Consider the following 23,374-nt stretch of genomic DNA (forward strand, 5'->3'; position numbering starts at 1 on the left):
CAATGTACGTTATGTTGTGAATAAAACAGAGTAAAATGCATTTCCAAAATTTTGAACCTCATTTCCGAAACCCATGTATCATTACCGCAACAGGTTTTGATTTAATGTCAATTTAATGAATGTGCTCTAAAATGTGTGATCATAAATATGCTTCATGCCTTTCAGGTTTGTCAAATCATTTTGAAAATACATATAGGTGTCATTGAAAAAAAAAACATTTTACGCTGCAGATTGTGGAAGGTAATGAGTCTAAAGTGTTCATTTAAATATACATTTTCAAGTACCTGTGCATGACTGTCAGTAATTAGATTAAAAAAATGTAAATGTTTTCTTTTTTCTAATGATCTTGTTTTGGAAAATATGTTCTAAAAGGTGCTAAATTGTCAGTATATAATTTAAAATAATGCCCACAAACACAAAGAAATGTGTTTATTCTTGTCTTTTAAAGGTTTTATGTTGTAACTCTATCAAATCAAGATTTCATGAGAATCACCCACTTAGGCCTGGGCAATGTTTGTTCTCAAAATAACGATATATGATATAAATCTTGATTATTTTATTTCAAATAAAGTCTTACCAGAAAGACAATTTTACACAATATGAGCCGCTATTAGCTTTTCCTCTCATAAGGGACAGCACGTGTGAGTGAGTTCTGTAGTGAGGCTTGGGTGAGGATGCACTCAGTGATCGTCTAACTGAACTTTTCATGTTTTTCTGAGAAGTGCAAAAGCAGTGACTCCTAAAATGAGTATTTTGATACAATATATATATATATAAATATATCGATATAGGGAATATTATAATTTTCTATATCGCCAAAATAGAAAACTTAATATATTTTGAATCTCGATATATCGCCCAGCTCTAATTTTACTATGTTATGCTATGTTTTTATGACTTGCAGATCAAAGACTAAACCAGCCTTAAATATTAGAAAATTCCAAATAAAGTTCCTACAAAGTAATAATACAGAAAGCTGTCCTTTTTGTACGTTAGATCAATAACTCCATGTCTCACATGGCTTGAGTACTAGCGTTCCCAAAGAGCACTGTGCTAAATTAGCCGCGAGTTAGCTCTGGCTGTTCCAAACTGAGGTTTACTAAAGCCTGCTCACATGTAGGTCAGCCATGATCTGCAGCAGGGACTCAAAGATGTCCTGAGATGGACGCTGGAAGCCTTTTCCACTAAATGGTTCATCCCATTAAATGAACGTGTGGTTTTTAACCCCCTCAGCATCAGAGTGAACAGTTCACTGATTCCAGGCTTTAAAGCCTTTATCGTGTGCAGACTGGTTGATTTAAACAATAATGTCCCATTGTTGTACCTTTACCTTCTCGTCACGACACAAGCGTTGATCTGAGATGATAGAAAGGATGGTTACAAAGTGACAGGGTTTGATTCAAATAAGACCAAAAGTGAGGAAAACGATAAAAGAACAGTACTGAGCGTGTGTATGTTTGACATTAACCAGACCAGGGCAAGTGGTGGCCTGTGGACCACATGGGGCCCTCTGTCTAATTGTTTGGTGGCCCCAAGTTAAAGACACAAAGTTACTCTAAAAACACCCAATATGTCAAAAAATTAACAGTAAACAGCTAAAATACACATTTCAGAAAAATACACAAAAAGACAACAATAGGAAACAAAAAGAAAACAGAGATTACACCAAACACACACAACAACTACAAATAATTATAATAATAATGTGCAAAATGACAGAAAAACATACCAAACAAATACGAAAACACACAAAATGAGAGATAAATATTCAACAAAAATACACAAAATCAGACAATCACAGTTTTGTGATGGTAGTGATAATAAATGGTGTTCTTGTTCCTTAAAGCAGTGAGGTTCACACTTCATTCCTACACATGTAAAGAAAGAAGAAAATAATGATGGAATGTTCGACACAAATCCAGACGACATTGATCTGATTTCACGCTCTGAGTTTCCCAACCTTCCAGTTGAGATCAAGGAGAACCACGGGCCTTTGAGAGTGACGTGATGAAATGTCATGTGACCGAGCGTGAAGGCAGGGCTCAGTGTGGGAGGGTGTGGCAGAAAGTCTTCTCTACTGACTTCCTTCAGTTTCTTGTTTTGTTCCTTTTGTTCTTGGCATTAATCGTCGTTCCTCCTCACAATGTGACGGTCCTGTACACTTCATGTTGTGTGTCTGGCAACAGCTTGTCTCTGTCTTCTGTCTTCACGTGTGGGGGGTGTGGTGGGGGAGGGGGAGGGGGTATCACTGTAACCACACAGAGGTTGGCTGCTCAAAGACAGATGTAGGATGCATGTGTAGAATATATTCCAATGATGTGCAGAGTATGTTATATTATGAGAGGATATAACATCATCCACAGCCGTGTGTGTGTGTGTGTGTGTGTGTGTGTGACAGCTGAACCTGGAGCTACTAAAACAACCATGCCTGCTCTGCTTTGCTTGACTTAGTCTAGTCCCCACCATATTTATCTGTGCTCAATGCATGAGGCCAATTAACACCTTTGTGTCAGCCTAACACGTTTAGATAACTACACTCACACATACTGTATATACAGTATACAGTGTATATACCTCGTATTCCAGGCTCTCTCTGTATGCTTGAATATGAAGCTAGCCTGGTGGAGGTAAATGATGCTAAATGCTCTGGTTGATGGAATAACTGTGTCTCTACATCCTCCCACTGCTGCCGTCGGTGGCCAGGATGAAAAGTGGAGCCAGTAAGGCCTGGGGCAACAACCAGGACGGGGTGGTGGCCAGCCAGCCGGCCCGCGTAGTGGACGAGCGTGAACAGATGGCCATCAGCGGAGGCTTCATCCGCAGGTAAGAGTGTATCAGACTGGTAACACGTTCCTACTGTGGATGCATCAATCGCTCCACCAGTCTTATCAGTAGAAACACATTAGACTGCTGTAGACGTGCAGATATAGATCAGCCACAAACAGCCTGTCATGTGTAAATTGATTATTTCTCTCAGTCTTTAATCGTTTTGAAGCGAACACAAACACTGTCTGAGCTCAGCTTACACTGCTGACGTGTTTTACCTTTCCTCACACTCACAAATGAACCTGTTCACCCCCCATTTCTACCAGATCTGTAACTGCTGATTGGTTTCCATTAAAGTCAATGTGACAATTTCCACCGCATGCAGCACAGATGCTGATCCCTCTACAGCAGATACGCAGATCTTTTATTTTTACTGGACGTCGGAGCTGTGCTGCAGATACAGAATAAAATATCCAGTTTGTTTTCAAAATAAAATACTCCGTGATCAAGGCAGATCGTAATTCCACCGAGTACGCTAGTATCAAAGCTAGAGCCCTGCCTCCACACTCCTCCCTGACCTCTGGATCATATTTCACATATAAATATTCACCTTATCCATGGTTGGATCACAATAATCTCCTTAAAAACTGAAGATCTACATGACAGGATAGAGTTGATTTCCTTCTGCACCAATCATATAATGAACTGTTAGTGTGGCTCTGTGTGTCTCTTTGGATTCACTACAACTCACTATATCACATGACTGTGTGCATTAGCGAGATCTCCTGAGCGCTCGCTGTAACAGACGGAGGAGGTGGATTAGACGTTTCAGAGCAGATACACGTCCTGTAGAAATCTGATGTCAGACATTCATAGGTTTAGTTTTAGCTTTAGCAGAATCTAATATAGAACTAATCACACTTGAGTTTTTTGTTGTCGTTGCATTTTTAAAAAAAGCGAGTTCAGCACAAAATCTTAAATCTTAGAAACAAAACAGAAAGTTGTTAAAAGACAATCAGACACCTGTAGGACCTAAACATATAAGAGTTTTTATTTATTTTTGAATATGGAAACACTAGTGAAACACTGCAGTGTACATGAACCATCTCCTGCCCAGACGCCAGGATGAGGGCGGAGCTCTTTCCTCTGAGGGTCAGAGGTGACATCAGAGGAGATGGTAAACATGTGTTAATAACAGAAACATCTTCTGTTCAGGGTAACAGACGATGCTCGGGAAAATGAGATGGATGAGAACTTGGAGCAGGTGGGAGGTATCATTGGTAACCTGCGTCACATGGCCCTGGACATGGGCAACGAGATCGACACCCAGAACCGCCAGATCGACAGGATCATGGAGAAGGTACGCAGTTATCACAGCCTTACATTTCACATTTCCACAAGTTTATACTTTTCTGTCCGTTCACACATTACTGTTTTCATCACATGATCACATGAAAAACCCTCAATTTTCCTCAATTTATTATAGAATATTTTCTTTAATAATAATAATAATACATTAATTTTATATAGCACTTTACCATATACACAAAGCGCTTTACAGAATTAAGATTATTCTTTCACTCCACACTTAGTGGTGGTAAGCTACTATTGTAGCCACAGCTGCCTTGGAGCAGACTGTCTGCCATATTCTCAGTGGTTTCCATCCAACTACTAACCAGGCCTAGACCTGCTTAGCTTCAGAGATCAGATCAGCCAATCACAGGCTGGGATGGACACTAAATATATAAAAAATATATTAAATATAAATTAGTCACAAAATCTAGGAAATTGAAAGTGACAGATATCAATTGGGACTAATATGTGTCACTTATTACTTGGATATTGTTGGTTTCTTGCATATTTTGTATTTTATGTATATGTAGAAGTGTAAACTAGGGAACAATAATGTTGGAATTACTCCAGGGGCCCCGATGTGTAATTTTGCTCCCATACAGAGCGATGTCACCCCCATGTTCAGTGCGTGTGTGTGTGCGTGTGTGTGTGTGTGTGTGAGAGTACCTCATTTAAATCTGAAAAAACGTGTCTTGGAATCTGTCGTTTGAATAAAATATTATTTTTTGTCTCTACAGTCTGTGAGTACTTATTAGTGAAGGACCTAAATATACAGTATACGTATATATACATATATACAGTATATACCAAGCATGATTAACGCTACTACATTCATCATCACCTTCACCAATTCAACAAATAACTTTTAGCTTTAAAGTAAGGCTGGAACAAAGATAACTTTAGCTTCACTTTACTAAATTTGGCGTAAACTTTAAATTTTGATTTATACATTTTCACATTTTCCGCACCACTGTGGCTCGATCCCCCCATACTGTGAAAACTTCCTGGTATGAACACTGTACTCCTCCTCCTCTGTGGCCCATTTAGGATTAAACCGCTCCATATTTGGCCCCTGAACTAAAATGATTGCGACACCCCTGGCTTTGGTTCTGACGTACATTTTCATAATGTGGCCCTCGGATCAGAAAATCACATTTTTGTGGCCCTCACTGTGATAAAAGTTGCTCATATCTGATCCAAACCAATGTGTCAGTATGATTAGTTGCCATGGTTACCTGTGGGTGATAAGTTGCTCCTCCTTTTCTTTTCCAGGCTGATTCCAACAAGACCAGGATTGACGAGGCCAACCAACGCGCCACAAAGATGCTGGGCAGTGGCTAAACGCCCTGGGCCCTCAGCATGAGCATCAGTGGCGTACGGCGCCGCATATCCACGGGCGCTGACATGCTTTCATCATGGTATTGACCTTCTAGGTTTGCACACATGCACATATCACCCCCCCCCCCCCCCCCCCCCATTGTAAAAGTTGTTCTGTGTATCGTCCGTCCAGCTTTTTCAAAGATGATTGTCCTCGTGAAAAGATGATTTCTTATTCTCCGAATATCATTCTTTCCAAAGGTTGTATATAGTGCTGAAATGATGGATATCTAGTTCACCTGTGAAGAATACATACATACATACATACATATATGTGTGTATACATGTATACACACATATATGTTCACTGCTCTTTGGATGACAACTATATGCTCCTCTGCACAAACTGCTTGTTTTGATTCTCTTCCTTTCAGTATCACTGTATCCTAACATTGTGTAATTTCATTTAGGAAACTATCAGACTCCTTGTTTTGGTGTCACAGCAAGAAAAAACCAGGGGAGGACGGATTAGAAAAGGTGTGCAGGGTTGTGTTAAAGGGGGGGTTGCTAGAAGCACTTACAATCAGTCGGTACATTTCCATCCATGGCAGTCATACTGAGTTACTGTTTAGACGATGTGAAACTAGACTCTCTGTAGCTGTGTTAGACATTGCATTCCAAGTGGTGTGAATTGTGCGTTCTCTGCATGACAAATGGTAGATTTTAGTCTTATAAATAAAACCTGTCTGAAAAATATATATAAAAAATGGTAACATGGCAGTAGCAGTTTGACAAAACGCATGCTCAGTATTAGGACACAGTTGATCGTTCCATACTCCTGCAAGTTTGCAATAGTTCCACTCTTTCTGTCTCGATATATTTACCGACTGTGACCATCTCGTTGTACAAAAATGCAAAAGGGATCAAAAAAGTGAGTTAAAGATGAAAAAAAATATGAGGACCTGGGGTTGTATTGCAAAAAAATACATAAAAATGGCCTGTTTTCTAAACGATTATGCAGTTCAGTGATGAAGATGTTTGATTATGTGATGAAAGATGGAGGCTGGTTGTGTACTGTAACATAGGTTTTGGATGCTCTGAAAAAAAATAAGAAATAAACGTTTGCAATGTAAAGCAAAGACGCATATTTCTGAGAGACCTTACTTTTATAAGAAGACTGTATCTGTAAGTTTATTCTCCCCGTGTGGTTTGTTAACTGATCATATGAACTAACTACTATACTCTGAAACAAAAACAAAAAACACATAGAAAAGGGTTGTAGTTGCTTCTGTACGTTAGAGCTATGCACACCAAATCGTTAAATATCTACGCCTGAATGACACAATAGGTCCAAGTGTGAGATTGATGTCCTCAACGCATGTAATACTAAACACTCCCTCTCTGTATCCTGTCAGTGTGTGAAGTGGTGGACATTTTGTAGCTAGCTGAATTGATTAAAAGTAATAAACCCTCGCGTCACCCGTGTGTGTCTTTATTGCTCAGAGGCTTGTGTGTGTACCTCCAAAGCCTGGCAGAGTCTCCCTCAGAATAGAAACTATAATATTAGCAAATGTCCCCATTGTTCCCAATCAGACAGACGCTACATGCTATGCTAACATAGTACGCTGACCAGGGTTGGGGTCAATTGTAATTTTAATTGCGTAATTGGTAATTATTACAATTATGGCATAATTAGGGCCTGAGCACAATGGTGCATAGGACCCAATTGTAATGCACCTCGTTGTAATTGTAATTGTATTTTATTTTATTTCATAGTTAATTTGTAATTGGCATCAAAACCAAGGCATAAAAATTGAAATTAAATTAGATTTTTTTTAGATAAGGTTACAGTAAGATTTTGGAACTTTTGTTTTTTGTGATAAGGCATAAAAATGGAAAAATTCTGGATTTTTTTCCTGACATAAGGTTGTCATAAGAACTTAAAAACAAGTTAAATATCATGAACACACTTAAACTGGGGTGAAAATCCAGTAAGGCATGAAAAATGAGAACGAGATCAATCATAATCCATAAAAATGTTTTATGGGGTTATTTATTTCTGGCTCAGAAATTGTGGTTAATTACATTTAAACTTTAGTAATTGAGAACCTAATTGTAATTGAATTTCAGGGGGAAAATACCAATTGTAATTTTAATGCCCGTCACTGTAATAATAAATGATTGTAATCAAACATAGATAATTGAAGATGTAATTGTAATTGAAAGACCCCAAACCTGACGGCAGTTAGAGACAAAAATGTCATTTAATACATTTTTTAAGCTCCTTTTGCTAAATAAATGGACCAATAATATCACGTGAACACAAACAACCAATGAACCTAAATGTTTAATAAAAGAATGATGAATCAGCGCTAAAGAAGCACGGACAATCACCCGTTACGGAGCATCCGTCTCTGAGTGACAGCTGTCATGGCTGACATGTTTCAGCACCAAGGACAGCGTAAAATCACTGCTAATTTAGCCCCAAAGGTCACTACACCATAACTCCTCTCATGAATCAGCAGAACTTACCTTTTATTTGTTAAAACAGTAAAAAAAAAAACAGCCAAGGATATTTCCATTCGAGGCCTGCCTTGTCTTTTATAAACCTAGAGCAGCAGATCATCTGAGCTTTGAACTGAGCCTCTGTCTTAATGTCTATATCAGAATTTTTTAACTTCTCCTCCTCATGTCCTGGATAGTTCTCCTCCTGAGGCAGGTTCTCCTGTATTAGCATCATCTACAGGTGCTGCTACTAGCCTACGCTAACTGCTGCTACTAGCCTACGCGAACTGCTGCTACTAGCCTACGCGAACTGCTGCTACTATCTACGCTAACTGCTGCTACTATCTACGCTAACTGCTGCTACTATCTACGCTAACTGCTGCTACTATCTACGCTAACTGCTGCTACTATCTACGCTAACTGCTGCTACTAGCTACGCTAACTGCTGCTACTCCGTTATTTCCACAGAAACAACCTTTACCTCAGGCTTAGCTTCATTTATTGGATTAAAAAACTCTTTAAATCCAACTCCCTTTTTTGTAGTTATTTTCTACCGTCTTCAGCGCTGACAGAGAAACTATTTTTGCACAAAATCACACTTTAGACGTAGCGTGGGGGCGTGGCCTGACTTTCCCCTCTCTTCCTCACTCATGACATTTCCAGTGATTTCAACTCAATAAAAGATGCAGCTGTCCAAATACCAAACTTCAAACATTTATTCAAAACACCTAAAAGCAAACAAAGTGCTGGAATTAATTTATTTTTATTTTTTTAAATGAGGTGCTGGATTCAATCAATTAAGTGCTGATCAAAATCTGGGCGGTGCCTGATCCAAATGATTCTGTGAAGTAGACTCAATAATAATATTATTTATGGGGTGTCACTTTTTCTTAGTCAACATATTTAAAACATTCAGCTCATTCCTGAGAGAATCAAAGCAAACAAAACACAATCAATATTCATCATTGATCAGAATAAGGCTCCATGGTTTTAGCTCAAAACTAAATCATGAATTTTTTACTTTGAAAACGCGACTTTCTATTCAAATAATTTCCCCTGTGCAGGAGGATGTCAGCCCAACAATACATTATATCACGCTAGAAACCACACCCCCAACGAAGGACTGAGAAGGCAGGGTGACGAAGACTATGGGAGATGTGAATGAGGAAGACAAAGGTGTTAGTGTGTGTCCAATGACCAGTAGCAACTGTAATAATATCTATAGTATGAGTGTACCATGTCATCATGTCATCTCCAGGGAAACAGAGGAAAAACACATCAGGAAAGGAATCACATCTATATGCAAACAGGAACACTAATAATGAATATTAAGGTTATTTATTTCAGGCTCAGTAATTATGATTAATTGTAATTAAACTTTAATAATTGAGAATATTATTAAAATTTACTTTCTGGGGAAAATAAATAATTGTAACCTAATTGTAATTGTAACTGTCATCGTAATTTAATTGTAATTGTAAACGTAATTGTAAGTGAAAAATTTAAACGACCCCAACTCAATGGAAAAATTGATTTTCACTTTTTAAAAATTGCTTTCAGTAAATAATCCAATTTTGATTTTAAATCGATTCATCGTGAAGCCTTAGATCTGAATATTTACAACCAAACTATCAAAGCAGAAGTATTTCAGGGCGGGGCTTTGCACCAGCCAAGGACAACGACCAGAGAAGAAGAAAACCAGGTGCTGTCCTTTGATGTTTTCTCCTCCAGGTACGTTTAGGGTCAAAAGAACAAAGGTGTGGGATTAAATACAGCTCTACTGTAACACTATAAATACACTGATGCAATGATGGTGGTGTGATGTCACAGATGGACTGGGATGGAGCAGAGGAACTCATAGCTCCAATGTGGGCGTGGCTACTCAGGCTCAATAAATCTCCACCTCTACTTCTGTAATAAACAGAGGTGTAAAGAGTATTTTATTGTATTTATTTATTTATTGGTTTGTTTAATAGGGACAGTGTACGTTAATATCCACTGAAAATGTACCAGATTTGGCAGAAGGTTATTTTTCATTTGTTGTCTCTGGACAGAATGTTCAAAATGTCCCCCTAAAAGAACAGAAATGACACATATACAGTGAAAAATGTAACAAGTACGAGTAAAATACTCAAGTAAATAGTAGCTGAATTAAATAATACTGAAAGTAAAAATGACATTCAGTAGTTAGTTATTGTTGGTAATAAATATTGATACGGTTCTCTTACACACAGTAAACATCTCATGTAGAAACTTCTAAAGGAAGAAACACAATCTTAATTTATTTTCCATAAAGGCATCTGAATAAAATAAAAGGTTTGTCAAAATGTACAATTATTTAACAAAATTAAATAACACCAATGAATTCATTTTAAAAAATAAAAAAAAAATTATCAGGCTCCAAGTATAGATATATTTATGAACACTATTTATGTGTTTTTCTTTTTAAATAAAATAACATGTTTGTAACAACATAATATGTAGAAACTACAACATGAACCATAGAAAGAGGCTTTGATCAGAAATAAAATGATTAAGAACATATGGATTATCTTCAATGTGCGTCATAACCAAATCTGATACATTTGATTGTTGTCTGGTCATTTATTTTTTTGTAGTTTCACAATGTTTGTTGATCATTTTAAAACAAAAAAATTATAATTTACTCAGTAACGATTGGGTGTAGAAATGTAACTAATTACTTTAGTTTTTTTTTAAACAAACTCAAGTACAAGTAAAAATACTGATTTAGAAATATACTCAAAAAAAGTACAAGTATCCATAAAAGCAAGTCACATACAGTAACGTGAGTATTTACAGTGGTGCTCAGGCTGCTTTTATGTAAATGATCCCAGTGTTCAGCTCTGATTGGTGGAGAATAAACCCTCAGTTCGTCCTTAAAGGCATGAATGACCTCTGCTGTCATGTTCAGTAGCAGGATGATGTACATACTAGTGTGGGAAACAGCGACACCTGGTGTCAGAAAACACATTTACAGTCAGTTATTACTAAAAGCATAATTATAAGGTTAATCTCTGAGAATGTGATCAAAGGTGTGTAGATCTACATGTTATCTCTAAGATACATACAAGAATAAACAAATGTGGAATTTTACAATTTACATAAAAATACCAAAATTAAGAACTTGCTCAGGGAATGGCAACTTAAAGCAACTTCATCATTTGTTGACTTCACTCAAGATGAAACAGTATTATAGTAAACAATCATAGAAAACTAAAATATAACAATACAACAAAACAGGGAATATCGTTTGTGCGTATTTGAAAAAAAATCACATTCAAAAATGAAACAATAGTAAGAAAATATCAATCAAGATGTCATTCATTTAGAACAAGAAATAATAAACAATAAAGTTCAAGGCAATTCATGACCCAAAGAGAAATTCAAATCACATCTGGCTTTTATAAAAGTATCATATTTTAGAGTTTTTAAAGACTTCATATAAAAGGTAAATTTGCTGAAGAAAACAAATTAAGCGGATGATTTAAATACACTACTTTTGTGGATAAAGATTTTGGCTAAACATAAAATTATGTTACAGCAGAGTTCCTCGTTTTTATTTTGAAAGATAATACTGGAAATAATGGAATTTTATTTTTGATCGAATTTAAAGACTGTGACAAAAAATCTGCATTACATCACACGAAAAAAAGAGAGAAAGAGAAAAGTCTTTAATCAATGTTATTTTCACACAATATGCATGTATTATCTATTAAAACGTAATCTAAGTAATTCTATGGACGGATAAACACTGATCATAATTTAAAAATGTGTTTTTTTTTATTTTGGAGAGTATAGGACATTTTAGATACATTGTTCTGAGTTTATTAATCACATTTATAATCGAGGAGATTATAGTTAGTAGCACACACAGAGCAATTGTCAAATATCTAAAGGAAACAGGACTTTATAATATAATATAATATAATATAATATAATATACAGATTAGTGTTAATATTTATGTATGTACGTTTTTGTTTTTTGTAGTAGTGTAAAGGATGTATAGGTTTAGCCCGTGTAGCATACTCCCATACAGTAGGTGGCGGTATTCACCTTAGTTATGGCTGCAATCCACTAGAAAACAAACGAAGAAGAAAAAGCAAACAACAGACGAAGAAGAAGAAGAAGCATCTCGACTGTTTCGTGATGGCGGTGCTGTTAGAGACCACGTTGGGTGATATTGTCATCGATTTGTTCACAGAAGAAAGGCCGAAAAGTAAGAAGCGTTTCCTACAGGCTCTTGTTGTTGTTGTTGTTGTTGTTAACAGCAACGCTACGAGCTAACGGCTAATGCTAACAGTTTGTTTTTCTTCTTCACAGCCTGTCTAAACTTCCTCAAGCTTTGTAAAATCAAGTATTACAACTACTGCCTGGTTCATAATGTGCAGGTAAACACACGCACAATATTCCCAGACTGTGTTTATCCACATAATCAGTTTAGAACAGAAATGATTAATTGGTGTCACGGTCTGAGTTTACCTCCGTACTGAGATGTACCCGTGCTGGATTAGCCACGTACACAGATTACTGATTAAAAACAAAATAAATGCTTAAAACATCACATCAGTCCACAATCGATTAAAATTGACCAATGATAAAAAAAAAATTTAAAAAAAAAATGATTATCATGGTCAGATGTATATGAATACAACATCTTATTATTGTAAAGTTACATTAAGTTAACTGTTATTTATTGCAATGTATATTATAAACTATTCCTATTCATATTGAGAATGCTGCATGAGACACTATTACTCAGGTTGATTGTCACTCAGAATGCCATACTGAGCTTGCCTTGGGAAATTAGTGAAAGGAAGAATACATTATTAAAAAGTATATTCCAACATGTGCTTTATTTTTTATTTAAACATGTAATAATAATAATTTAAAAAAAACTGCATATAATAAATTAATAAACGTTTTTTTTTTTTTTTTTAAACAAACACTGCTTTGAAATTGAATTTTCAATCTCAACACGATGGAAGTAGCAAAACTCACAGCGGAATTAGCAAAAATTAATTTCCCGGTAGTGCACATGCTCATAATCAATCTCAGTACGAGGTAAACTCAGACCGTGACACCGGGGGCCAAATGTGGCTCTCTGACTAATTTTTTTGCGGCCCCCACAGTAAACACAAAACGACTCCCAGAAGTTAAAAAAAAATACACATAGAGAGAAAAAATACAAAAAACCGCTGCATCATTTTACAAAATGATTTGTAATACATACAAAATTACCACAAAAAACACACAAATAACCGAAAATATAGAAAATGACAGCAAAAGTAGACAAAAACACTAAATGGCAACAGAAATACACAAAAATAGCAAATAAATGCGTAAAGTGACTCATAACACACTTGGAAAGAGTAAAAACACACAGAATGAATCTAAAAACACAAAAATGAATTTAAAAAAACACAAAATAGCAGAAAAAATGTACAAAACAACAGCAAAAACATTTTCATTTTCTTTAATTTATTATAAATAAAACTGTTAGATTTAGAATAGATTTGTTTTTAACTTTAACATTGGAGGAAAATATTGATGTTTTTATTTGTTTTAGAAGAAGAAATGTATTTATTTATCAGTTCTTCTCAGTCACCAGATAATAATACATTTAAATTATGTCATGAGCCAACATTTTATCAATGGGTTATTATAATTTGATTTGTAATGAAAATGAATTGTGTGGTTTGTGATGAAATGTTCTTTTTCAGAGAGACTTTGTGATACAAACTGGAGATCCTAGTGGGACGGGCCGTGGTGGAGAGTCTGTGTACAGGTGTGCGTGTGTGTGTGTGTGTGTGTGTGTGTGTGTGTCACCATGGTCCCTAAACCTGGGGGAGCAGTGGGGGGATAACACAGCTGATAACAACATGCTGTGTTTACAGGAAGCTTTATGGGGACCAGGCGCGCTTCTTTGATGCAGAGAAAACGGTGCGTATTAAGCACAAAAAGAAAGGCACCGTATCCATGGTGAACAACGGAAACGACCAGCATGGATCTCAGGTGAACATCTAACAGTCTGTGACTAACTGATGACTAGTGACTAGTCTGTTATGTATATATGTGTGTTCAGCACATTGAAAAAATATCATCATGATATTTTTATGCTTAATCAATTGTACCCATCAAATTAGGAAAAGTCACGAAATACGAAGTAAAAAAATAAAGGTTAACTATTATTTTATGAATGGTTTAATTGACCCCTAGGATAACAGGTGGGTTAAAAACAAATGGCTGTTTTTTGTACATGAGTAAACGTGTACATCAGTGTGTAATGTTTAATAAGTGGAGGTTTGTGCTGATCTCTGCTCTCTATAGTTCCTGATCACCACGGGGGAGAACCTGGACTATCTGGATGGAGTTCACACGGTGTTTGGGGAGGTGACCGAGGGCTGGGACGTTCTCTCCAAAATCAATGAGACCTTTGTGGACAAGGACTTCATCCCCTTTCAGGACATCAGGTGGAACACACAGACCACTCTAGGGCTCCACAGTTCACACTTTTCTATCAAACACGTGGATATTTAGAGGTTATGGATGTCCTGTCTCTGGGGAATCATCATATTTTCCTAATCCAACATCTTCACAATCTTTAAAGGCCTGTACTATGAAGCTGGATTTCCTCTTATCCTGCTAACTTATGGGATTTAATCAGTGTGTGCTGTTCGACACTGGCTAACGTCTTATGGAGCTAAATCACCATGGTAACTTAGGCTGAATGACTAACCTGGTCTGGCCCAGGGTTTTTTTTATGGCTAGGATGTGAGCGAGTACTAAAGCCCCGCCTCCTGACCAATCAGATCTCTTAAAAAAACAAGCTGTTCAATCAAAGGAGGATCATTGTGAACACGTCTCTGTGTGGATCTGAGAGTATTGATCCTTTATTTACCATCACATCCTATAGAAAACATATAGATATATATCTGATAGACTGACCTACTGATCATTAGTCAGCTGATCAAACCTGTGTGCGTCAGACGCGTTCAGACCCATAAATTAATTAATTAAATAATTCATGTATTCTGTGATGACGCTGAGAGCCTCAGTCCTGTAGATAATAGAAATATAAATATATTATATGTACAGTATGTATGATGTAGATCTGTATGAACGCAGCATCAGAGACACAGACAAGGTGAAACTGATCAGATTGTTTGTTTATTCTCCGTTTATAAGCTTTCTAATTAAGGGGTCTATTCTCTCGTCTGGACTTAAACGCTTTTTTGCGCGCCTGCAGTTACGTGCTTCTCTTCTATGCGTATTCTCAGGTCCAGGCTGCTGACACGCCCACCGTGCGTAATGAGCCACAAAGCGCGTATGTGTGAATGAAGCTTCGTAGCACATGCCCATAAACGTCCTGAAATCATAGCAAACCCTGTTTAATGTGTTATTAACTGTTGTCATGCACAGAAACAAACACACAAAATCACATGAGATTTAGTGAGATTTGACGTCTAGCTGTGAGCTCCACCTGCTACATCTAACATTAGATAGATCACCTGTTTTACACTGAAAAATACTGTGTGATGTTGTTCTAGAACATGTCAGGAAGTGTTTAGTCTGTGTCATAAAAATATTTATATTTTAGTTGAAGTCCATCATATTAAATGAGATTTGGTTCTAGAACTCTCTGAACACCCGTTTACTGAGACATATTACATGTGAATGTGAGGCTTTATTCCAATTACTGCTTTATATTGTTTACATTTTAAAAACTATTACAATTGTGTGTGTGTGCGTGTGTAGGATAAACCACGCAGTGATCCTTGAGGACCCGTTTGATGACCCCCCTGACCTGCCTGTCCCGGACCGCTCCCCTGAGCCCACCAGAGAGCAGCTGGATGTGAGCGCACAGGAAGTGCTCGTGTGCACAGGAAGTAGTGATTGAACGGGTGTGTGCTCTTTGTGTTCAGAGTGGCCGCATCGCAGCAGATGAAGTGATCAATGATGACGATGGTAAAGCAGCTGAAGAGGTGGAGGAGAGGCTGAAGGAGAAGGAGGCGAAAACTAACGCTATCCTGCTGGAGATGGTACACACACACACACACTAACCAGACCATTCTAAAGACTGATATTTGCTACTGCGTCAGGATGCGATCTCTAAAAATGATTTTCAGAGAGAGAAAGGAAATATGATTTAAGAGGAAAACAACATTTAAAGATGTAATATGTAAAGTATAAAAACAATAGCAGGGGTTAAATTATGGAACTGTCTAAATCAGGGAAATGTTATCACATTATGATCAACATTTATGCCAGTATTCACAGGGTTCCCACGAATCCTAAAAAGTTTTAAGACTTTAAATTCATAAATCTAAAAATAAGGCCTTTATTGTCATTAAAATGTCTTAAATCAATGTTTAAAAACATTACATTTTAACACATAATCAGTATGATTTTATGATTGTAATTAGTCGCACATTTCAAAATAAATGGTAACATTTGTTTTTTTTATGTATAAACAATGTGGGAAAATGTAACAAAAATTTTCCAATGAAGATTTTTCTTAATAGTTTTTATTTTGTTTTATTTTTTTGTTGTTTTATAGATTTCTGGCTATTTTTGTAGTAATCTTGTGTTTTTGGGGTGATTTTTTTATTTTTTGTGTGATTACTTTGGGGGGTCACCAGTTTCACTGGTGTAATTGATGTAGCTTTCCCCCCAATTGAGTTTACTGTGAAGTTGACCTTAAATTTAATTTCAAATGGCAATAAAAAGTCTTAAAAATGTTTGATTTTAATTTGACTAAAACTGTAAGAACCTTGATTAAGAATAACGACGAATGTGTCATGAATTAACACAGGAAATAACAAAGAGGGTTTTTTTGTTGTTGTATTTTTGTGTTGTTTTTTTTCTGAGTTTTGAGTTATTTTGTGTATTTATCTGTAATTTTGGTCATTTCTGCTGTCATTTGGTGTATTTTATGAGTCATTATATGGGGTTTTGATATTTCTTGTATTATATTTTGCATTTTGTTTATTGTCAATCTGTGCTTTTATTTATTTTTTCAGTGTTTTGTGGTTTTTTGTATTTTTTCCTGTCATTTTGTAAGTTTAGTCATTTTGTGTGTATTATCAGTCTTATGTGTATTTTTGGAATCTTTTATTGTTGTTTTGTGTGTTTTAGGAGTTATTTTGTGTATTATGTTGGGATTCATATTACTTCCAATTTCTTGAAATACAATTTTTGATAGATTTGTCTTAGGGGGCCGTACAGAATTAGACTGAGGGCCGCATGTGCCTATGTCTGGTATAAATGATAAAATAAAAGAAAGCAGTTACATAAACCAGTTTAAAAAGCTTTTTAAATGAAATATAGTTAGTAAATATAAATAAGAAAGAAGAGCAAAAATGTTTTCAAGCACAACAATTATATATAATATGTATATAATGGTATAAAATATATTTATACTTAATAAACATAATAAAAGGTATTTGTTATGATATAGAATATTATTAATTTAAGTATTGTTTTATAATTGAAACTTAATTGATGAAGTTTGTCTAGTAAATATTAAATGGTATATTATTTAATATTATGTGTATATCATGCATGCATGTTTGTATGTGTATATATGTACTTATGCATTAGGGCTGCACGATTATGCCCAAAATGATAATCACAATTATTTATCATATTTGGGAAAAATCTGAGTTTTTTTTTTTTACACTACCTACCGTACACTATTTAGTCTTGTTACTCAGATAATTTAGTGTTTTTTCTGAAAACTGACGGAAAAAAAATTTAAATTCAAAATGTGTGAGGGAGACTTTAACTGTTGTAATGTTCAGTAAAACCTGGTCAGAATGAAAAGATCAAAGGACGGGAGAGAACTGGTGAGAATAGTTAATTAACTCAAATAATGTGAAGTGCTGATGTCAGTGTGTTGTTGTTGTGCTTTGATCTAAAGTTCATGCTTTGATCAGGTTGGAGACCTTCCTGATGCTGACGTGAGGCCTCCTGAGAACGTCCTGTTTGTGTGTAAACTCAACCCAGTGACCACAGACGAGGACCTGGAGATCATCTTCTCACGCTTTGGACAAATAAAGAGGTGTCACTCCTGTGCATGTGTCGGGCAATATGGACCAAAAATGGCGATATACAAAATAAATCTCAATAATTTTATTTCAATTAAAGTCTGACCAGAAAGACAATTCAGGGTTAAATTTGATGATAAAAATGTTACACAGACACATTTATTAACAAACAGCTGATCAATGTGTTTCACTTTAGTCTTTTTCTCCTCTTAAGGGACAGCACGTGTGAGTGAGTTGTTTAGATGAAGGTTAAACTGAGCTTTTCATGTTGTTCTGAGAAGTAGTGAAAGCAGCGACTCGTAAAACACGTATTTTGATACAAAGTAAGCTATTGAATAAATATATATATATATAAGCGATATTGTATTTTTCTATATCACCAAAATAGCAAACTTGATATATCTTGAATCTCGATATCTCGCCCAGGCCTATTTACACGTGCACATAGAAGTGTGTTTCACTCTATCTTAACTTTATCTGATCTTTGTTTATTTATATTTTTTACAGTTGTGAGATCATCAGAGACTGGAAAACTGGAGATTCTCTCTGTTACGCATTTATAGAGTTTGACAAGGTGAGTGTTTTTATTAATCATTAATATTTAATGATAGGGATGTAACGATTAATCGTAAGGCAGTTAAAAATCGATTCAAAGGTATCACGATTGACATCGATACTTTGAAAATTGAGTCGCAGTACTTTTTTTAAACAGCAGAGGGCGCTATGTTTATCCCGTCTCTTGTACAGCAGTGGACAAGCGGCGGGCAGAATCTGCTACTACTTTCTTTCTGGCTGCCTTCTACTCTTAAACATGTTAATAAATGATTCCTTACCCCTTTAGCACCGAAAGAATATCTGTAATATTACGTGAATATCTGTAAAAGTCACGTTTTTCTATTAGCTCTGTCTGCTAGCATAGCATCTCTTCTTCACTGCAAGAATTTCTGCATGCCAACCGACCACTGGGTTACCAGCGCCCTCTGCTGGTCCAAACAAATATCTGACGTAAATCAGTGAATGACGGGGTTTTTGTTTTAAAGTCCAATTGTTAAGTCACAAAATACATTTTCAGTAGCACTTTTAAAAAGAAAAATAACTATTATGTAGTTTAAACGAGAATTTAAATTAATAGTCTTCTTCATTTGTATTATTCCTTTTTTTATTTCATTCAAGATTTATTTTTAGTTAAATTGTATTGTTTTGAATAGTTTATCAAGGGATTCTTTTGACAATGAAAAATAAAAGGAAAATAGAACAGTAGTTTTTCTCCCAAAAAAAATAAAGGAATATTTTTCAGTCATCATTTGTCTACACCCATTTTGTAAAATAAATTGCGAGAGAATCGTATCGTGAACCCAGTATCGTGAATCGAATTGTATCGGAGTTGAGTGAATTGTTACATCCCTATTTAATGATGTTAGTAGTAACTAGTGTTCTATTCTGGATTAGGTTTAGACCATGTTAGGTACCAGCAGGTCTGAAAAGGGATGGATGTGAATATGTTGTGATTTTTCTGATCAAACCATCTGACTTCCTGCAGTGGTCACATGACCTTTATGCTATTCAATGACTGGTTGTGTTCCCATGTTCATTGAATTTTCAGAATAAGAGTTTTTTTTTTCCTTTTCTCTGCAGCAAGAGGACTGTGAGAAGGCCTACTTTAAGATGGACAACGTCCTCATCGACGACAGACGCATTCATGTTGACTTCAGTCAGTCCGTCTCCAAGATCCAATGGAAGGGAAAAGGTGTGCGTGCGTGCGTTCATTCTAAATTAATGCTCACCAGTTTATTGCACGTGTACCTGCCTCTAACTACACGCATGCACGTCAGTGTGTGTGTGATGTATCCTGTCCAATCACAGCAATGATCTGACTCAGAGTGTAACACTACAGTCACTACCACTCTATGGACAGGTGTAGTGACACAGACTGTAACCAGACTAAATTGTGGTCCGTTATACACTCTCACACACTTACATACCTGCACACGCCTGCACGCGTAAGTGTGTAATATTTTTTCTAAGTATTTACATGTCACGTAGGCGGTGCTACATAGTGAAGGTCACCTGATCACTATAGCATCACACCTGCGTCTACGTGTGACTGATATGTGTATGTTTGTTAGGTGCACAAACACACATGCTTTGTGTCCGTGTACTCATTCTGAGTCTATGGGAAATGTAGATCAGATGTACAGACGCAGGGTACGCGTTCGTTGGACTGGTGCGTATGAATTCAGAATGGATCCACCCCAAACATTGTTTACAATTGGTGACAAAAAGCTTCAGAAAACCAAAAAGGAAATTCACTGCACGTATGGAAAAAAAAAACAGGAAATAAAAGAACATTGTTTACAATTTGTGGCAAAAAGCTTAAGAACAACCAAATAATTTTTTTCAGTCATTTTAAATCATTATTTTTACATTTGTTTTCCTGATCCATATCTAATGCAGTCTAATGATTTAATGCTCTTTTAATTTCTGCTCCTTTAGCTTCTCGTTATTACTTTCTGAATGCCCCACACTTTGAGAAGCACTGATGTACACAGTGAGACTTCATACGTAACATTCCTCTGTTTGTTTGTTCAGGAGGTAAATACACCAAAGATGATTTCAGAGCGTATGAGAAGGACATGGAGAGTGGATCCAAAGTGGTTCTGAAGGACCAAATGAAACCTAGATCTGAGTATCCTTCACTCTGTGAATCACATCACATGTTTTACTAGAAACAGAAAGTCCATAACTTTAGAAAAATCAACAGCTCAAAGTATGATGTGGTCGTTGAAGAAGAAGAAGAAGAAGAGAGCCTTCATCTCTCCAAGAAACAACACAAGAAGCATCATCATCATCATCATCATTCAGATGACAGCAGGAGGTCAAAGAAACACAAGGTACATCACAGAGGTTCACATTCTGCTTTAATACATCATTAATAATAACAATAGAGCCTTTTCATACACAGTGCTTTACATTACATCATTCTTTCACTCCATTAACAAAGTACATTTTTCAATTATAGTAAAGCATAAACAAGGTAAAACCTTATCTCTGATTTAAGGTGTTCACTACATATTCTATTTTTTTCATGCCTTACTGCATTTTAGCCCCAGTTTTAAGTTTTTTTTAACATATTTCAACTAGTTTTTAGGGTCTTATGAAAACCTTTTCTCAGAAAAAAAAACTAAACTAAAATTTCCATTTTTATGGCTTACTAGTAGCTTTATTCTCATCATTTTTTATTCCTTACTGCATTTTAACCCCAGTTCAAGTGCTCATCATATTTGAACTAGTTTATAGGGTTTTATGTTAGCCTTATCTAAAAACAAAAATCAATTGTTTTTCATTTTTATGTCTTAGCCTTACCTCTAAATATTTTCACCCTATAGACTATAGTAAGGCATACAGTTGTTTTTATTTCCATACCAATTGCAAAGTCAAATATGAGAAGTCAATTACAACAGCATGTGTAAGAAGGTGAGGATGAGATGTAAATAACTAAAGGAATGTATCGTCTCCTTGTTTTTCAGAACAAGGACAGCAGCAGGTCTGACAGAAACACTCTTGGTTCTCGATCCAGATCTTCCTCCAGAGAACAGGTCCATAAACGCAGCAGGTCTCCACTTCAACACAGGAGAGACAGAGACCAGAGCCGCTCCCCTCAGAGGACCAGGGACAGGGACAGGGACAGGAGGAGGCACAGATGAGGGTGGGCCTGGACCACCACCTTTATTTAGCTCATTTTAGGATCACTAGGTGCAGAAACAATCTAATAAAAGACATCATCAATGGTTTCTTCCTAAAATGTTTGAAAACTGGCATTTCGAAGATTTGTTTTTTATAATAAAATGTCACACTCAACCTGTGTTGTAGAGTTTCTTATCAGGCAAATTATCAATAATTAATTTATAGTTTATGTAGTTCAGTTTTTTTTGTTAGATCCTCATTGTGTAAAAGGTTCCATCTTTACTAACATTGTGTAAACAAAGTTTAATCTGTACTTAAAGTAAACTATTTTGGATCAATTTTTAAGTATGTGCATTATATTTGCAGTAGTTTTTTAGGGTCGAATGATGGTCTTAATTCAATTTTTATTTTTTTGTTATTTTGAAAAAATTGCCTTCCAAAAGCCTTACCTCTGATTTTGGTTGATGTTTTAATTTTGTCATCTTTTGTTTCGTACTGCTTTTTTATTGCATTTTAAATATGTGCATTATATTTGCAGTAGTTTTTATGGTCTAATGATGGTCATAACTAAAAAAAAAAATTTTTTGGAAATTTTTTGAAAAAAATGCTTTACTAAAGCCTTACCTCTGATTTTGGTTGATTTTTCAATTTTGTCATTTTTTGTGCCTTTCTGCATTCTTAGCCCTGTTTAAGTATGTGCATTATATTTGCAGGAGTTTTTAGGGTCGAATGATGGTCTTAACTCATTTTTTTTTTTAATTTGGAAAAAAATGCCTTACTAAAGGCTTACCTCTGATTTTGGGTGATTTTTCAATTTTTGTCATTTTTTGTGCCTGTTACGGCCCAGCCTAGGAGAACTGGACCGTAAGATGAAGGTGTGCCACCTTTCCCTGGTCTCAAGCAGACACATCGACAAAAAACTAAGTTTACAATTATTTATTCACAATTTTCTATAATACAAAAGAGAATTAACTAAAGGAGGGAGTTGTGGCCAAAATAAACACAAACAAAATACGGCCGCTCAAAAGTCTCTCACACTCGTCCCACACTGACTGTTGTCTGCTCCAATGGTTGAGACCAGTGCGTCTCTCTCTGCCCCGCCCCGCCGCGCCGTCAGGTAGCGTTGTCTCCTCCCCTTTGACTGGTCGGCCTGTGGAGGTTTGACCAATCAGTAGTGGTGTGGTGGTCAAGATCGGTCTTGGTCTCGAGACCCAATTTTAAAGGTCTTGGTCTCGGACTCGGACTCGGGATTTTCCGTCAAGACCGTTAGAGACCAGCACTAATTCCTGCTATTTTTAAACTTTTTTATAATGTGATAATAACACGGAGAAGAATGTGATAAAACAATCCTTTATTCATTATTTAATCCACCCTGTTATAATGACCACAACCTTCCTTAATGTGACTGAGTGACGTGTGTGACACTCATACGTGTGTGGCTACGGTGTCAGTTTGGACCGCGGAGCGCAAGAGAGATATGAACTAATCACCGGTAAAAATCCCAGTAAAACTCCAGAAAACAATCACCAGTAATAAATATTATCTCCCTGGTAAAGACAGTAGCTCTAATAACTGGTAAAATGATAAACTGATGATATTACAGCCTGTGAAGGCTGGATAGGGGACGCACTTACTCTGCTTCTGGGTCCTAGTGCCAGCCGAGCGGTGAAGCCTGTTCCGT

General features: G+C 36.2%; 2 protein-coding genes across 3 annotated transcripts in view; both read left to right on the plus strand.

The window, feature by feature from the left end:
* The window catches only part of snap25a (synaptosome associated protein 25a), a 43,387-nt gene extending 36,472 nt beyond the window's left edge, over positions 1–6,915 (plus strand). The window contains exons 6-8 of the mRNA XM_028439527.1: positions 2,704–2,823; positions 3,982–4,126; positions 5,392–6,915. Coding sequence (XP_028295328.1) covers positions 2,704–2,823; positions 3,982–4,126; positions 5,392–5,460 — 334 coding nt within the window. The 3' untranslated portion in view covers positions 5,461–6,915. The remainder of the gene's footprint in view (positions 1–2,703; positions 2,824–3,981; positions 4,127–5,391) is intronic.
* Positions 6,916–12,048: 5,133 nt separating this feature from the next.
* ppil4 (peptidylprolyl isomerase (cyclophilin)-like 4) lies at positions 12,049–21,867 on the plus strand. Of its 2 annotated transcripts, XM_028439514.1 has the most exons (13): positions 12,049–12,179; positions 12,284–12,351; positions 13,684–13,748; positions 13,858–13,975; positions 14,291–14,433; positions 15,719–15,815; positions 15,886–16,002; positions 17,899–18,023; positions 18,517–18,583; positions 19,645–19,756; positions 20,599–20,695; positions 20,771–20,900; positions 21,537–21,867. In XM_028439514.1, the coding sequence occupies exons 1-13, from the start codon at positions 12,110–12,112 to the stop codon at positions 21,711–21,713; spliced, it is 1,386 nt and encodes a 461-aa protein (XP_028295315.1). In that variant the 5' UTR covers positions 12,049–12,109; the 3' UTR covers positions 21,714–21,867. The 2 variants fall into 2 exon arrangements, with proteins under 2 accessions (XP_028295315.1, XP_028295316.1); XM_028439515.1 differs by lacking the exon at positions 13,684–13,748 and having other exon boundaries at positions 12,099–12,179.
* The last annotated feature ends 1,507 nt before the right edge of the window (positions 21,868–23,374 follow it).

The sequence above is a fragment of the Gouania willdenowi genome, chromosome 24, assembly GCF_900634775.1.
Source record: "Gouania willdenowi chromosome 24, fGouWil2.1, whole genome shotgun sequence".
NCBI classification, from domain to species: domain Eukaryota; kingdom Metazoa; phylum Chordata; class Actinopteri; order Blenniiformes; family Gobiesocidae; genus Gouania; species Gouania willdenowi.

Bases quoted from the DNA above. Each gene is read 5' to 3' on its own strand.
- ppil4 (XM_028439514.1), top strand. From the start codon at position 12,110: ATGGCGGTGCTGTTAGAGACCACGTTGGGTGATATTGTCATCGATTTG. The intron at 12,180-12,283 runs GTAAGAAGCGTT...TCTTCTTCACAG, and splicing joins CACAGAAGAAAGGCCGAAAA to CCTGTCTAAACTTCCTCAAG. The intron at 15,816-15,885 runs GTGAGCGCACAG...CTTTGTGTTCAG, and splicing joins CCACCAGAGAGCAGCTGGAT to AGTGGCCGCATCGCAGCAGA.